Genomic DNA, 16,755 nt, shown 5'->3' with positions numbered 1-16,755 from the left:
CAGCCAGAATTTTACTTTTCCAACACCTTTAAGTCTGTTTCTGCTGTGCAAGACTGATATATTTTTGCAGAGCAAAGAAATAGTGGAAATAATTTCAAGAAGGTGAGAATTTTGGAGGTGAAGGGTTTAATTATTGTTTTTGAAGAATCTTGTGAGCGAACATATCAAGTTTTCCCTGATTTTTTCCTTCTTGCTGGCTCCTTTTCAATCAGGTTTATTTGTGTAGCACATTTCAGCAACAATGCAGTCAAAGTGTTTTACATAATAAAAACACACAAATATAAAGTCACAAAATAATCAACCATTGAGAAAACTGGTAACAAACATTACATTTGTGAAGCCATCATCAAAATCATTAATACACATGAACTATAAAAGGTTCCTTTTATTTCGGCCACTGATGAAGACAAATATTCCTCTGATGCGATCAAATACAATAACCCATGAAGCAGCGGCTCATCACGCTTTTATTGTGAAAACCGACACGCAAAATGAAGCAGGAGGAAGAGCAGCAGAACCAGTAAAGATACTGGAACCAGTTCAGCTCAGCAACAGGAAACTGCAGCTTTAAGAGAGTTTGTAGAAATCTGCTGTCAGTTTGTTAGTTCTGATCAGCAGGAAACCAGAACCCGACCAGAACCACAGCTCCATGAAGCCAGCAGCTTGGCTCTGAAGGAGAACCGGGCCGAGTTCTGGTTCTGGTTCCTCCACAGAGAGAAAACCCAGAGAGGAAAACAAGAAGAAGTGAAAACTCACCTGATCCAGACTCTGCTCTGCTGCTGCAAGGAGTCTGAACCGGTTCTGATCCAAACCTGACTAGAGCTGAGGCCCCGCCCCTTCACTCTCCTGAGGCTCCGCCCCCTTCCAGGTGATATTAAATTCCTTTCCTTCCATGTTTCCTCTCTTTGTTTCTTCAGTGAGTTGAGCTGTAAAACTTTAGGTCAGATTTGAACTTTTTCAGGTTTTTCTCAGTTTTCTGCTCATTTCCAACCAACATTTTATTGCAGGAAATCATTTCAGGAAGGAACCAGAAGATTCAGGAGTCTGGGAGATGAGACTGTAACCGACCTGAACACTGAGGCCCCAGAGCGCCCCCTGCAGGATCTGCTGCACCATTAACCAGACAGAAATGGCAGTTTTATACAAGTTATTATTCTAATTCAATAGCTGATTTAATTAATCGAGTTTTGATTGAAAAGATTGATTCTCATCTATTTTATTAAAAAACATCTTCAGTCTGAATACTGCAAAAATAAACTGCTGGCTAAATTAGTAGCTTAAAGCTGAAATCAACTTGAGATGTTTCTGCTTTTACTAATTTAAGCTGTGAAACTAAATGTGAAAACTTATAATACAGCAAAAATGGCCTGGAGGATTAAAATGAAGGTTTAGTTATTATATGTGTACACAGTCAGCTGCATAAAAAATACACAAAGATTTTTGAAAAACTTTATTTGGTCGTTAAACATCCAGCAACCCACATTGCATTAGAAGAATTATGAAAATCAAACATGAACCAATCAGCACATTATCCCAGTGATTCTCTGAGGTTTGAATAAATCAGTAAAATCACAGTAAAGAGCCTGAAGTTCTCTAGAAAACTCAAAACATGAAATATGGAGTTAAAAAAGTAAAAACCAAAACAAACTGAGAGAAATTAAAGCTGAGAATCAATGATGACGTAAAACTTCAAGATTTAGCTTTTACAATGAACATAAAATATATAAAATCTTTTTTTTCCAGGTTCCAGATGTTCCTGAAAACTGCTCTAAGATCAGAGTTTCTGTAGGACATCCAGTTCTAAACTGGTTAAACTGGTTTCTCTGATGGAAGCTGAAGTTTCTCTGCAGTTTCCAGTAAAGCATCTTTTTATCTGTGGAGCTTTGAGGAACATTTTCATGTCAGCAGAAGGAAGAAGCAGCAGAGAAAAGAGGTTTGAAGTGTCTTTCATGGCTTCAAAGCTGAACTGAAAATGATTCCCATGTTTCCATTCTCAGACCATTTCTGGTTCCAGGATGAAAATGAATCAGAGAGAAAAAAGATCAACTTTCCAGTTGAATCCAGTTCAGATCAAAACTCCATGAAGCCTCTAAATGGAGCCCAGTTTGAATTGGATCTTTATTGATCCAAAGAGACAAACAATATCAGACACTAAATGACAGACACGAGAAAATAAACGGGAGGAAAACCTTGGAGGTCAGAGGTCATCATCATGATCCAGTCAGAGTCTCTTTAGACTCAAACTGCTGCAGCTTCAACCTCTGAGGATCAGCAGGACACTGAGACCATTTTCTACTTCACAGAGATCAGAACCTGCAGAGAGAAGAAGGAAGGAGAGAGCAGATCAGTGAGTGTTTCCAGCCTCTCTCCAGCAGCAGTCAGTGACGCAGCACATCCACTAGATGGTTTCCAGGCTGCAGTCAGACTGATCTCAGAGCTGTGACCAAGATGAACCTGATCAGTTGTTTCCTGTTGAACTGAGAGAACAAACAGATCTGAGATCAGATCTGCTGCTGCCACAGTTTGATGGATGAGGACCACTGTCTCTAGACATGTTGGACGGCTGGACGCTGGAGTCCAGCTGGACTTCCTGGAGACATGGACACAGCAACAACACTCATCTTCACACCAACACAAACGCAGGAACACAGCAAGCTGCTGCTCCTCTGATTGGCTGATTGCTGTCTCTGTGTCCAATCAGGAAGCCTGAACCATTCTCCTCCCACTGAGAAGCTGCAGCTTTACTGGGAACACTGGATCTTTGCTTTGATGCTAACTGGGTTTAGTTCAATATGCTGATAGCAGCTGGACTCACTACAAACATTTACTTACATTAAAGTCTTTACAAGATTCTTCAGCTGCTGAACATCTGAATCCTTCAGTTTGTTGAATCTCAGGTCCAGTTCTGTCAGACGGGTCGGGTTGGACTTCAGAGTTGAGGCCAAATAATCACAGCTGATCTTTGACAACCTGCATTCCCTCAATCTGAATAAAGAATAAAAGATGTGAGCTGAAGCCAACAGGATGCAGGTTAACCAGTCCAACAGAACCAGTTAAAGATTCTCATCAATATTAATGCCAACAAGCTGCTGCTTCAATAAAGACCTGCTGACTTCAGAACCAGAACCAGAACCAGAACCTGGTACTGGGTCATGTTGTGTTGGAGGATTTTAGTCAGTAAAATCATTCAAGGTTCTGATCAAAGTGTTGAAGCATCAATCATTGATTATTGATTTGTTCCTGTCAGATTCCAGGAATTCACTTTTCTAGACTGGGTTGAATGACCTTTGACCTGCTTCACATGAGGGGGATTTCTACACACTGGGGGTCCGAATGCTGTCCTGTTCTGACCTCAGATCAGCAGGTCCAACTCAGTTACACAGAGGGACTAAATTAAACTCTGGATCCAAGTCCAGGAACAAACTCAGAAAATATTTATTAGAACAGAAGAAATTAATTTGATTTATGATCAATTATATATAATTATTCACAGAAATATCAATAATTATATAATTACATACATCAATATCTCCAGTCTGCAGCCTTCAGTCTGTAGAAAACCACAGAGCTCCTTCAGTCCAGAACCTTCCAGGTTGGTCCAGCTCAGGTCCAGTTTTGTCAGATGGGTCGGGTTGGACTTCAGAGCTGAGAACAGAGAAGTCCAGCTGGTCTCTGACAACCTGCAGTCAAACAATCTGAATAAAGAATAAAAGATGTGAGCTGAAGCCAACAGGATGCAGGTTAAAACTGAAACATGAACAAATAAATAATAAAAATGTAGAAAATTAATTTCCCTGAATGTAAAAGAAACATGATGAACTGATTCTAACATCTGATCCAGTCAAACTGGTTTAAAGAGTCCAAACCAGCAGAACCAGAACATTTGATCAATAAAGAAACTCAAAGTTTTCTATCAGCCTGGATGAGTTGAGCTATTTCTGCTGGTTCCTGATCATCAGCTGGAGACCCGACTTGGTAACTGGATCAGAACCACTCAGTTTCTTCATTAATGGCCTTGGGTTCTTATTAAAGCTGCTGAAAGCCAATGGAGGCCATTATTTCCTAAGGAGACGTGACCTGATGAAGCATCATCACAGAGACGAGGCTCCAACCGACTGACAGCTGTCAGACTGAAGAGGACGGTTCCTCTCTGACCCGGCCCAACAGAACCACAGCTTCAGGACAAAGCTGAGGAACCTGCTGCTGCTGCAAACCTCACTTTCATTCATTTCATCTAGATTTGCTTTTCTACAATCAGTCATTTCTTAGATTTGGTCATTAATGATGATTTGAACTTGTCAGTGTTTGTGGCTCGACTCTGGAGGAACAACATTTCATTCTGGATGTAAAGATGAGAATCAGAAATGAGAAATAAAACAATCTGAATCTTTACCAAACCAAACTGAAACATCTCCATCATTAATTTACATCATTTGAATTATTTTACTCATTTTGTTCATCAGTAAAAAACATTTTAAAGTAAAAAACTGAAAAACAAAGTTCAATAATCTCAAAGTCTGAAATAAGAAAAAAATAATATATAAGGTAAAAAGTTTTAGAGATTTTATTCTGACATTTAAACAGGTTGTTTTAAAATAAAATATATTAGAATAAAAGCAATAATTAAACTAATGTTTAAAGTATCAATTAATGATTTTATTGTATAAATAAAGAAAACAAACCTCAGATTCTTCACTTTACTGACTGAACTCTCCAGGATCTCAACCAGAGGCTTCAGATCAGAGTCTCCACCTCCATATATGTTGATCTGATTTATTTCCAGTTCAGTCAGATCTGGGTTGGACTTCAGAGCCGAGGCCAAAACTTCACATTCAGCCTTTTGGATCTCACAGCCACCAAGTCTGTGATTAGAGAAGAAATAAATTCAGTTCTAATGAAATCAATCTGGATCATAAACAGACTAAAATATGATAACAGTGATGTCATCATCTGATCAACATCTGATCTTCAATTTACTGAGTTTGACCCCACAGAGAATCTGTGCAGGTCCTGGTTAAAGTCCAGGTTCTGGTTCTGGTCCAGGCTTCATGTCCTCAGACCTTCAGCTGCAGTCAGATGTTGAAGATCTTCTATCATCTGTGAAGGAAAGTTCAGTTTTCTCTGCAGCATCTGATGGAGCTGCAGCATCAGAGCCTCAAAGGAGCTGAAGCAGCTGATGAAGAGGCTGACTGAGCTGATGAAGGAAACTACTGGAGATGATGGAGAGGAGGAGGAACTGCTCACAGCTCGGACTTGGACTAGACCGTGTGGCTCAGAGGAACAAAGGTTTGGATGTTAGAAGAAATTGTTGCTAAACTCTTAAAGAGCTGAAGACCAAAACAGAGCGTTTGGGTCCAGCAGCATTTTTCATGGTGAAGCAGTGAAAGTTCTCCAGTAACTAGAAGAGGCTGGGATGTCTAAAGAGTTGAAGCTCATGTCTCTCCAGGTCTTCATGGCTAACAGCTTCAACAAAAGCTGCAGATGAAGAGTTGATGAGGAAAATGGTTCCAGCTCTGGAAGCAGAGTTCTCAGAGCTTTGGGAGGATCTGACAGAAACTAGGACTTTTTCTGGAGCCAGACAACAATCACCACATTTTGCTCTCATTTACAAACTCAGAGGAAACTAGTGGGAGGAGGAAAAGTTGGTTCACTACGTTTCTAACTGGTTTCCATGACAACAGCAGCAATTATTGGGGTTATTTTAAAGTGTCCATCAAACCTAAACAGTGATTTTATAAAAAAAAAAAAAGACAAAGATCCTAAAAGGAGTAGCGGCTCAATGAGTGAAGAGGAGTTTAAAGTGTAAAAGTCTCTCTGGCTGATTGGATCTTTCAGACAAAATAGATTTTTTTCTAGAGTTCAGGGTTTTCTATTCATTTAAACATGAAAACTGATAAAAAGTTAAATATTTTTAAAATGATCAAAATGTCTAAAACCAGAAGCTGCAGCTGTCCTGGATGAGCTGAATGTTTAGATGGTTGAATGGCTGAAATAGTCCAGAGGATGAAGGAAGAAGTTAAAGACCAAAAACATCCAGAAGCAACTTGAAGAAGAAGAAGAAACTTGAGGACAATAGAGCTGAATCAGCATTCACACAATGAAAACATCTGGACTCACCGAGCCTTTCTGCAGTTCCTCACAGCTGGAACCAGTCTCTGTAGTCCTGATTCTGATGTGTTGTACTTCTCCAGGTCCAACTCATCCAGAACCTCTGACATCTGCAGCATGAAGGCCAGAGCTGAACAGTCAGTCACTGAGAGCTGCTTCCCTGAATCCAGCAGCCGTTGGATCTCCTGATAAAATGAGACGTCGTTCATCTCCACCAGACAGTAGAAGATGTTGATGATTCTGTCAGTAGAGATTCTATCAGTGTTCATCTCCTTCAGGTTGGTGATGATTCTCTGGATGGTTTCTGGACTGTTCTCTGTCTGACCCAGCAGATCTTCTAAGAGTCTCTGGTTGGACTCCACAGTGAGACCATGAAGGAAGCGGACAAACAGGTCCAGGTGGCCATTTTTACTGCTGAGGGATTTCTCCATGACTTTCTTCATGAACTCATCTAGAGATGTTTCTCTGTATTTTTCTCCCAGGAACGTCTTGATCACCTCTGACTTCCTGCTGGTGAAACAGTGGAGCATGTAGACTGCAGCCAGAAACTCCTGGATGCTCAGATGAACAAAGGAGTAGACGGAGATGTCGCACGTCCCTCTCTCTCTTTTAAACATTTCAGTGAACACTCCTGAGAACAACGCAGCATCTTTGATGTTGATGCCGCACTTTTTGAGCTCTTTGTCATAGAAGATCAGGTTTCCCTCCAGCAGCTGCTCAAAAGCCAGTTTTCCTAGAGACTCAATCAGCTTCTTGTTCTCTGGACTCCAGATTGATCTTGTCTTTTTTCCTCCATCATACTTTTCCTTCTTGATTGCAAAGTTAACCTCCAGGAATGCTATGTACATCCCAGTCAGAGTCTTTGGCAGTTTTCCTCCCTCTCTGGTCATCATCACATCCTCCAGAACTTTAGCAGTGATCCAGCAGAAAACTGGGATGTGACACATGATGTGGAGACTTTTTGATTTCTGGATGTGGGAGATGATCCTGCTGGCCTTCTCTTCATCATCTCTGAATCTCTTCCTGAAGTACTCCTCCTTCTGGGGGTCAGTGAACCCTCTGACCTCTGTTGCCATGCCGACACACTCAGCAGGGATCTGATTGGCTGCTGCAGGTCGTGTGGTTATCCAGAGGAGAGCAGAGGGAAGCAGTTTCCTCCTGATGAGGTTTGTCACCAGAACATCCACTGAGCTGGACTCTGTAACATCAGTCAGGATCGGATTGTTCTTGAAATCCAGAGTAAATCGACTTTCATCCAGACCATCAAAGATGAACAGAACCTGGAACGTTTCAAAGCTGCTGATTTCTTTGGTTTTAGAAAATAATTTATGAATCAGTCCTAATAAACTGAACTTTTCTTCTTTCAACATATTCAGTTCTCTGAAAGTGAATGGAAATATGAAATCAATGTTCTGGTTGGTTTTGCCTTCAGCCCAGTCCAGAGTGAACTTCTGTGTTAACAGTGTTTTCCCAATGCCAGCCACTCCCATGGTCATCACTGTTCTGATTGGTTGATCTCTTCCAGGTGGGACTTTAAAGATGTCTTCTCTTCTGATTGTTTCTTGTTTCCTGGATGCTGTTTCAATGTGTCTGACCTCATGTTCCTGGTTGACCTCTCTAGTTAACCCCTCTGTGATGTGGAGCTCTGTGTAGATCTGGTTCAGAACGGTTTGATTTCCAGGTTCAGCGACGCCTTCAGAGAGACTCTGGAACTTCTTCTTCAGAGACGCTTTATGGTCACTCTGACACCGAATATCAAAATCTGAAGAAAGAGACAAAGACAGGAGAGGAGACACTTCAGCTGAACATAAGGAAAACAATAATTTTTTGATATTCTCAGAGACAATTTGTGCATCAGCTTTAATGGATGAAAAAAAAGTAAATCAATAAATAAAAAGCCCAAATTTTATAAAAACTCTGCATGGTAAGAAGAACGAAAGTCACGACTGTAACTACGGTTCTATTTCATCCCTACTGACCGCCAGAGGCGGTGATTAAAGCACTAGATGACGATTACCGACAGAGTCCTGAGAAATCACACACAGAAAAGAAACAACCCCGAAAACATGCCCACCTCACTGGGATGATGATGAGCGCTGGGATAGGATCCCAGGTGAAAGGTGGCCCAGTTAACCCTGTAAAACCCAGCAAAGGTATTTGGGGATGACCAAGAGGCTGCTGCACATATAGCCTCCAGAGTGACCCCAGACACCCAGCATCTCACGCTCACAGGACTCGGTCAGGTCGAGCTGAAATCGCCACTCTTGACCCGTAAACCGACGAGCGAATAGGCCAGGAAACACGGCTGCACAATGTAACAAAAGCAAACCTGAAGCAGCTACGATAATAAATAAAGACAAGCCAGATATGGAGGCACAATATAAGAAAAAGCAATCCCAAAAACGGAAATTAATTGAAACCTTCAATTCATCCATGTGCTGAAGATGTTTGACCATCAATCTGCAGGCTCTCTGTTCTTCTTCATCACAGCATCTATTTTGTTGCAGTCCTTGTCTGCTCTGGTTTGGTTCTTCTCAAGTTTACCTTCTATCTCTGAATGTTTAAAGACGCGATCTGATAGAAGGTCATCAAGGAGCTGTTAACTCTCAATATTATTGGTGAATATTGTGATGAAAATATTGACTGATTAACAAACATTTTCATCACTTTTTCTCCTTTCTTTACCATCATCACCAAGTCTTCATCTCAGTCTCTAAGTTTTAGTTTCTCTGTTACCAAATGTTGGAATAAAAGACACAGCAAGTCTTTGTATCTGAGATAATAAATTAGCCATATGTCCTCCTGTATTGAAGTTCACAAGTCAAATATGTTTCTAAAAACCTCACAGCTGGTTTTAAATATTCTGTAATTAAGACGAAACTAAGAACCTACAGCAGGTTCGAAGTCTTTAAGTATTTTAGTTTTTGAAGCAGATCAGCTTAAAGATGCTCAAGATAGTGAGAAATTATGTGGAATTGCCCTTTAGTCATTTTCTGAAAACACATAAAACACTTGAATAATATATTAATTGCTTAAAAGATTAAATGTCAAAATTAAAACCTGGATCTGCCCACAAATAATCAATTATTACACAACCATTATCTGATTGATGATCTCTTTATCCATCCTGTCTGCATTTCATTCCTCTGAACCCTGTGATGTCTCATCATATTGATCCTATAAAGTGTTTCACTAGAGCTGGTGGCATGGGTTATGGTGCAAAGCGACCCTTCAGAATAAAATTAATTGTTTATTTTTCTGAACAGGCTCCAATTAAATGAGGACCATGTTAACCAGAGTCACCAGCACATGAGTTCCAGTTACACCAGCTGAAATAATTGATCACTAAAAGACTTTTAAACCTTAAATTTCCAAATCTCAACTAAAGACGTGGATCTGGTCCAACAGAGACGACAGGAAGCTCTGATTGGAGGAGTTCAGTCTCACCTGGAGAACAGCTGCTCTGATTGGCTGTCGGCCGTTCAGCTCCTGTTCTGGGTCTTTCTTCACACTCACAGCTCCTGTAAAGACATTTCTTCATCAGTGAAATATTTCACTATCAACAGGCTGGAGCTGAACATGTTCATGAAGGTCCACCACAAACTAGAGACCAGAACTGGGTCAGAACAGAACCTGAGATCGTTGATGATCTCTGGTTTGAAGTTCTTCATTGTATCATATCTGGTATCATGACTGATGCCAGTGTTCCCAGTCTGGAAGCTCCAGTGCTTCACTGGGTTTAGAGACAATCTGAGTCGTTGCTCCTCACATTGTTGGTTGTTTTTGTTTTCATGCAACATTTTCATCATTAATTCATTCAGACTTTCATTCAAACTCTGATTTACTGACCAACATCCTTCATGACTAACTTTAAATTAAGAAGTAAGAAAATTAAGTTACTGTTTATTAAAACACTGAAGATCAACCAGTTAATATCTTTTATTTTATATCTCTATAGATTCACATGAATCAGTTAGAAAATGGTTCTTACTTTCTGTCTGATGGTCCAGGTTCATTACTGAACTCTGGAGGAGGATCTTTGGACCGGTCACTCCTCATAGATGGACTGATGGGTCCTGGAGGTTCTGCTCTGTCCTGATCTTCCATCTTCTGGACTTCTGGAGAGAGAAACCAGAACCAGTCAGTCCAGTGATCCGGTTCCAGTAACTGTCCTGTGAAGCAGAAAGCTGGTTCCCATCATGTGTTCAGAGGATCAGAGTGAATCATTTGAATGAATGAGTGAACATTTCCTATGAACTAGTGAACTTATTTAGCTCCCAGTGGACTTGAACGCATCATGACTCTATTGTAGCTCTGTATGGAGGGAGTCAGTGAGCAGAAGGTTCTGAGGGAGCAGCAGCTCAGGTCGGGTCCACAGCTCTCCTCCAGACAGAACCGGGTCCAGCTGGGATCTCAGCAACATGTCAGCCTCTGTGTGCAGCTCAGCAGGATTTCCTCTCAGCTCAAGAGACACAAAGCAGCTTTCAGGGACCACAGCATCCAGCTGAGGTACCAGCTGGACCCACTGCAAGGAATCATGGGTAAACAGCTGCTTCAATAGGGGGATGAAGCCCCCAAACACTCAGCGAGGCCTGAAACATATTTAGTCTATTGATCTGATTGACCTTCAAAATAAAGAGACACATTAATGCAACTCTTTTAGTTAGAAACTAGTTTGTTACAACTGATCTAAAATGCTTGTGAAATGATTTATTTTATTATTATTGCTCCATTTAAAAGTTTTGTTATTTTTAGGGTTGAACCGACTGCAGTTTTCTGGCTGATCGATTCCGATTTTGCAGATACTGATTGCTAAACACAGCAACCTTTCAGGTAAGAGTCAGTCTGGATCTGGATGCATTTTTCCAGCAGAGCTTTGAGAGACAAAGAGTTTCTTCCTGCTGAAAGGAGCAACAAGAGGAAAACCTGGAAAAAGATCAAACTCAGTGAGGAGGAAGAGAGGAAATCTGTGGACGGCTTAAAGCCGGTTCTGATCCACAGACAAGAGAAACATCAGTTTCTGCTGAACCCCAGACTGATGAGGGACGGAGTGATGTGATTCACTTCCTGCTGATTTCAACAAGCAGAGAAACTAGTTTACAATGTTTTAGTTCTGCTTTTTAGGTTAAAACACCAGAGAGAGTCGCTGCAGCAAGAACTGATGGACTGTAAAAGTTACATTAAGTTCTCAGTTTATTTAGATTAAATCTGAAAAGTTCATTATTGCTCCACACAAACAGATCAGCTTTAGATGCTGGTGCTGCTGTCATGGTAGATCCATACCACTTTATTCTAAACTCATGAAGTACAATATTGCAGCTGACCAAAGTGTTGTACAAAAATAAAAACAAACAACAGTAAAGCAACTGTAAGAAAATATAAATAAAAACATCACCAATTCAAACAAGTAGGAGCGCAGCATTAAGACAGAGATGTTAGCTCACTCTGGGTTTAAACCCAAAAAGAAAAAATGTGTTTTGAATGAGTTTTAAAAAGTTGTATCATAGAGTTGACCATTCACCAGGTTAACCCTCTGATGCATAACTGGGTCATTTTTGACCCGGTGAGGTCATCTTTTTGCAATATCTTTGTAATGAAAAGTTTTCATCACTTCATATTCCAGGTATTCCTCAAAAGATATGTTACTGATATCGTGCAATTACAATTTTTGATTTACATTTCATACATTTTAAGAAATAGCATGTTTTATATTACTACCACTTTCTTCTGTGAGTGGGTCAAAAATGACCCACATTCATTTCCTATGGAATTTAATGGGAATCTTTGTTTCTTACCAACTGTGACTGTCAGGAAAACATGTTTTGTGAACCGTACACACTGAGTCCTAACTGTCACCCCTGAGTAATAATATTTTACAAAGCAAGAACTTCTACATATAAGTATTATCTTTATTTTTACCTCACAAATGTGTGTATGTGTCAATCATCAGTACTGTGACAGTGTTATTGTCACAAATCAACCTATTAGTTAAGTGAAATTGTGAAATGCTCACAATAAAGCATTTCATTTAACCTGTGACTAATTTCTTTCTACATCAGGCATTTAACAAAGTAAACAGGAGAGCCGAGCGACCCAAGCCGCGGTGACGGAGGCTCTGGGAAGCTGCGATGGTTCATCGGTTAGAAAGGCTCCAGAGAGCCGAGAGAGACCCCCGCGACCTGAATGGATGGAAACAACTTAATAAAAATTATTTATAAATGTCAAAAGTTTCCCAAGAGACATTTCACTATTGCTGCATCGTTTCTGCCAGCAGATCCAAACTTTGCACGAGTGACCCTGGTGGGATCCCTGACGACCCTATGTCATCATATTATGACGTCATCTAAGCCCCGCCCCCTCGGAACAGGAAGTGCCGTTTTTTTCCTTGGAAAGCTCCGTTTATGGCTCTCTTGACCTAATCAAGGTAATTCGGATGATAAACTCTGTCAATGCTCGCTTCTGGCTGAACCGTGTGGGCGTGGCCAAATGGCGAATATCAGTCCCTCGCCATATGCATACGTTTGGCTCTAATTCACACATGGATCATCCGATTGGCGCCAAACTGGATATGTATGACCTTTGTTCACCTCTAAAGAGCCCAACGGGTTTGAGATGTAATTTGACTCCACTGCGCCCCCTAAGTTGATACATCGGCCGTATCTCCTCCACGCATCGACCGATCTGCACCAGATTTTTTGACAGTAGTCGGGGAGCGCCGCCGAACGCATTCACGCGTGTCGCCCGGTGGACGGGCGGGGAAAACGCGCGACAGCTTCTGCGGCGGCTGGCGGGCGGCGGTGCTGGAAACTGCGGCAGAGCTTCTGCGGTGGGAAGCGGGCTGCGGCTCTGGAAAACGCGCGAGAGCTTCTGCGGTGGCCGGAACCCCCGCGGTGGCCAATAGGCCGGAGCGGCGCTTGCTGCGAGGGCCGCCCGAGGCTGCTTGCAGCCTCGGGCATGTTGGTGTGTTGAGTATTGCTGCCATTGGATTTTTCTAATGGCAGCAACAATAAGATACAAATGAAGCCTGTTTATGTTGTTTTACAATTTGGATTAAAATTAATGTTTCTACAACTGATATAAATATTTTATCCATCAATTCCCCCCAAAAAACTTTTTACATATTGAATTTATTACAGCAGCGTCACAAAAAAGGTTGAACTTAGTTTATAACATGAATGAAATTAAGCTGCATTTTAACATGTTATATGCAGCAAAAAGTGATCAGTTAAACTTTGGTTAATCAAAGTGAATTTATGATTTAGCAAGGAAATAATAATGTGTCCACATATTAACAGGTTGGTAAGAATGGTTTCTTCCCTTCATAACTTTAGTCATTATTTGAAAACATTTTGTGTGGAATAAGGTTATGTTTGTCTGATTTTAGTTTTATCATCTGAAACATTTAAGAATTATAAAAAACAAAATGTAGAACAAGAGCAGCAACATGATATCTAACCTCCTCATGATCTCAGACATAAAGAACTACAAACATGTCTGTTCTTGTTCTGACTCCGTTCACTGACAACAAGAACATTTATGGTTCAGTTGGAACCAAAACCTCCACAGTAACCTCCCTTTGTTTTAACAGAGATCAGAGTAACTTTGTTCACCACAGAACCAGAAACAATCATTATCAACACATTCATGGCTGCTGACACCAAACCATGTAACAGAGCTGCAGGGACAGGAAGTTACTCTGGAACAAAAATCTGACAGAGAATCAAACAGTTCTGACTCTTTTCCCTTCATAGAGAGAAAAACTCACTGAGCTGCAGTGAAGTTTCAATAAAAAGTTATTTTACCTTCAACTCTTAGAGAGACTTGATTTAATTCACTCGTTCTTCAGAGTTTCTCTTCACTTCCTGCTACCTGTGAAACATGAGCCCCTCCCTTCCTCATTTACATTAAGTCACCTGAGTTTCTCTACCATGATGCGTTCAAGGACATTCAGTAACATTCACAGACATATCTAGATTCATAAACATCATGCTGTTTATCCACAGGGTGATATTTTCTAGAGTGTTGCTGCAGCAAAACAAGGAAACAAAACAAGGAAACACGTCTCTTTGAAACTGGTTCAAAACTTGAGGACAAAGGAGAAATCTACAAACGGTTTATTTTAAAGGGCTCTGATTGGTCGCCTCTAGTGATGTCATCAGAGGAAGGTTGTTGTTCTGCAGGAGACAAAGTGTCTCAAGAGATTCTCCAGAAAGATCCGTTAGTTTTTCAGGAAAAGTCTCTATTTACTATAAAAGATTGGTTATAAAAAGACAAATATTTAACATTTTCTATTGTAAATTTCTACAAATAAAAAGTTTGCATCTGCCCTTGTGATGGACAGGCCATACAACATTATTATTATATGAGTCCCTGAGTCTTTCTCATTTGGGCCATCAATGAATTTCTAGGAGGCAAAATGAAACATTTGGGTTTATTTGACTCCAGAACTTCAACCTCCAGGTTTTTTTCCATCGCTGATTGTTGCTGCAAACTTCAGCAGAGAATTGATCACAGCTGCTGCGAGCTCACGTCCCGCCCACAACGAGAAACATGGTAAAGTCAGGAAATGGAAAGAGCTCTCATTTTGACCAAAATAAATGACGTTAAATATGTTTATTTGCAGGTTTATTCAGACAAATTATACATCTGTCAAGAAAACAAAGGAGTCAGTTAATTAAACCGATAACATCCATTAGAACAATGAGGCAAATCCTTTGTTTTGTGCCTTTGTTACAAGCTCTCATCCATGCTGTTACATTCATTACTTGGTTGGTGTTTTTGTACATTCATGGACAGAAATATGTCGTTTTTCTGTAGTTCAGTGGGACTTTGATCAGGGGATTGTTGGACAAGGTGTTGAAACATGGAGATAAAATAGTCTAAAGTAGGTTTGATTCATTTTTCATCAGGATGTTTTAAAAGGTTATGAAGAGCTTTAAAAACCCAACCTACTGCAGAGATGAGATATTATCCCACTTTCTCAGTCAGGAGAACATCTGATTGGCTGGTCAGTGTCCTGCTGGTTCTCTCTTATCTCTACCTGCTGTAGAAATGAACTGATTCATCTAATTCATCTAGGAGGGGTGGAAGTGTGTCATTAAAGAGAGAAATAGGAAAAAAACTGCTTTTTATGATGGAATAGTTAACAATACAGGGTTTATAATTACCTGACTGATATGAAAATGCATATTTCACCAAATGCTAAATAATAAATAATAGCATTTCAATTTGGACCCATATGGTCAGGATAACAATCGGGCCCCAGATGGTATTTACCACAGATTAAGAAACTGACTGTGGGTTTAATGTAGAACAACTCAAATTACATTTATTTGGCCTGAAATATCAGTTCTGCATTCTGGTTTAAACAGCAAAATATTCTTAGAAAAACATGGAGAAGGTTTGTTTCAACTTTAAAAATAAATTTGTTGCATAATTTGGAATATTTCTTCCTACAGTAATCACTGTGTGTGAAGTATCTGGTGTTGGATCAGGAAAAACGTCAGTCTCTCCAGAACCAGGAGACTCTTTGTGTCTTGAAAGCCTCTCATCGGTCAGGAAAGGTCCAGAGAGCCGAGAGACTCGGAGGGACTCGGAGCAGCAACACTTACCTCTGTTAACAAGTCAACAAGTTATTTCCATCCTGCGGGTCAAAATGGACGCTGTTCTGAAGGAGACCAAAGTTGGTTTCAATTTCTTTTTTCACACAAAGTCACACTTGTGTTTTCTTCAGCGTCTAGAATCAAAGTTTAATTCATCTGAATAAATATTAACAGTTCAATTTGAGTTTACAGAGTGAAACAAAACTAGAATAAAGATAGAAAACTTGAACTATTTCTGTTTTGCTGTTAGTGATTTGAAGCTGAGCAGCTTTTTTCATGGATTCAGCAGAAAACCAGCAGAACAAACTATTTTTATCTTTCATGGTGGATTATGAGCGCTCACTGCCCTCTGGTGGTGAACTATCGTAACTACAGGTATTCCTATTCATGTTGACTCAACCAGATCATTTGTTTAACTTAATTTGTTCTCATTTTCACTTTTATCAGTTCAAATAAAATCAACTTAAATTAATGTTGTTAAAGAGCCACTAAAGGGTTAATAAATGGAAAAGAAAATTAAACTTACTTCAGAAAAATCATCTCAAAAAGATAAACTGTCGGTAAATATGAGAATCAAAGCCTGAAAAATATAAACAATGAAAATGTGCTTGTGATAAAATCCAACCCGCTGAGATCAGAGCATTGAGCAGCATGAAAATATCTAATGGAGAAAAATTAAATATAAAAAGTTAAAGTTTAAAAATGTAACTAGTTAATATTACTTAGTTAATTGCATGACTGAATTAATCTGTGAATAAATTTATTACACATAAAATAATATGTTGCTGCTATTAATTTTATTTAAATACTTTTATCTGTTTGACATGACTATCTAGGAATAGGAAAATTATATAGTGGTGGTTGAAAACCTCAGCAGTTTAATTTGGTGCTTTTGAATAAACATTTCAGGGAGGAAAAAGAAAAACTAAAACGTTATTTAATATGAAAGCTAACCGAGAATATTAACTCGTTTCTGTAGCTCTTAATGTGAAAGTACCTACCGGAAGTAAATATGGTTTGTAAATTCTCTAGCTTATTAGAGAAG

The 16,755-nt window shown here is 39.9% G+C and overlaps 1 protein-coding gene and 1 long non-coding RNA gene across 2 annotated transcripts in view; both read right to left on the bottom strand.

Moving 5' to 3' along the window:
• Positions 1–601: 601 nt before the first annotated feature.
• Positions 602–16,755, bottom strand: part of LOC116715485 (ribonuclease inhibitor-like) — a 30,808-nt gene continuing 14,654 nt past the window's right edge. The window contains exons 4-6 of the mRNA XM_032555894.1: positions 3,522–3,695; positions 2,943–2,985; positions 602–607 (exon numbers count right to left, since the gene is read on the bottom strand). Of these exons, the coding sequence (XP_032411785.1) occupies positions 602–607; positions 2,943–2,985; positions 3,522–3,695 (223 nt within the window). The remainder of the gene's footprint in view (positions 608–2,942; positions 2,986–3,521; positions 3,696–16,755) is intronic.
• LOC116715978 (uncharacterized) lies at positions 9,581–14,215 on the bottom strand. The gene is made up of 3 exons (XR_004338313.1): positions 13,911–14,215; positions 10,100–10,223; positions 9,581–9,629 (listed from the first exon to the last, which is right to left on the bottom strand). It is a non-coding gene; the product is annotated as an uncharacterized LOC116715978 (long non-coding RNA).

This window comes from Xiphophorus hellerii, chromosome 24 (assembly GCF_003331165.1).
Source record: "Xiphophorus hellerii strain 12219 chromosome 24, Xiphophorus_hellerii-4.1, whole genome shotgun sequence".
In the NCBI taxonomy this organism is placed as follows: Eukaryota; Metazoa; Chordata; class Actinopteri; order Cyprinodontiformes; family Poeciliidae; genus Xiphophorus; species Xiphophorus hellerii.
The sequence above is the reverse complement of the archived record's forward strand: the minus strand, read 5'-3'. Positions and strand labels throughout refer to the sequence as shown.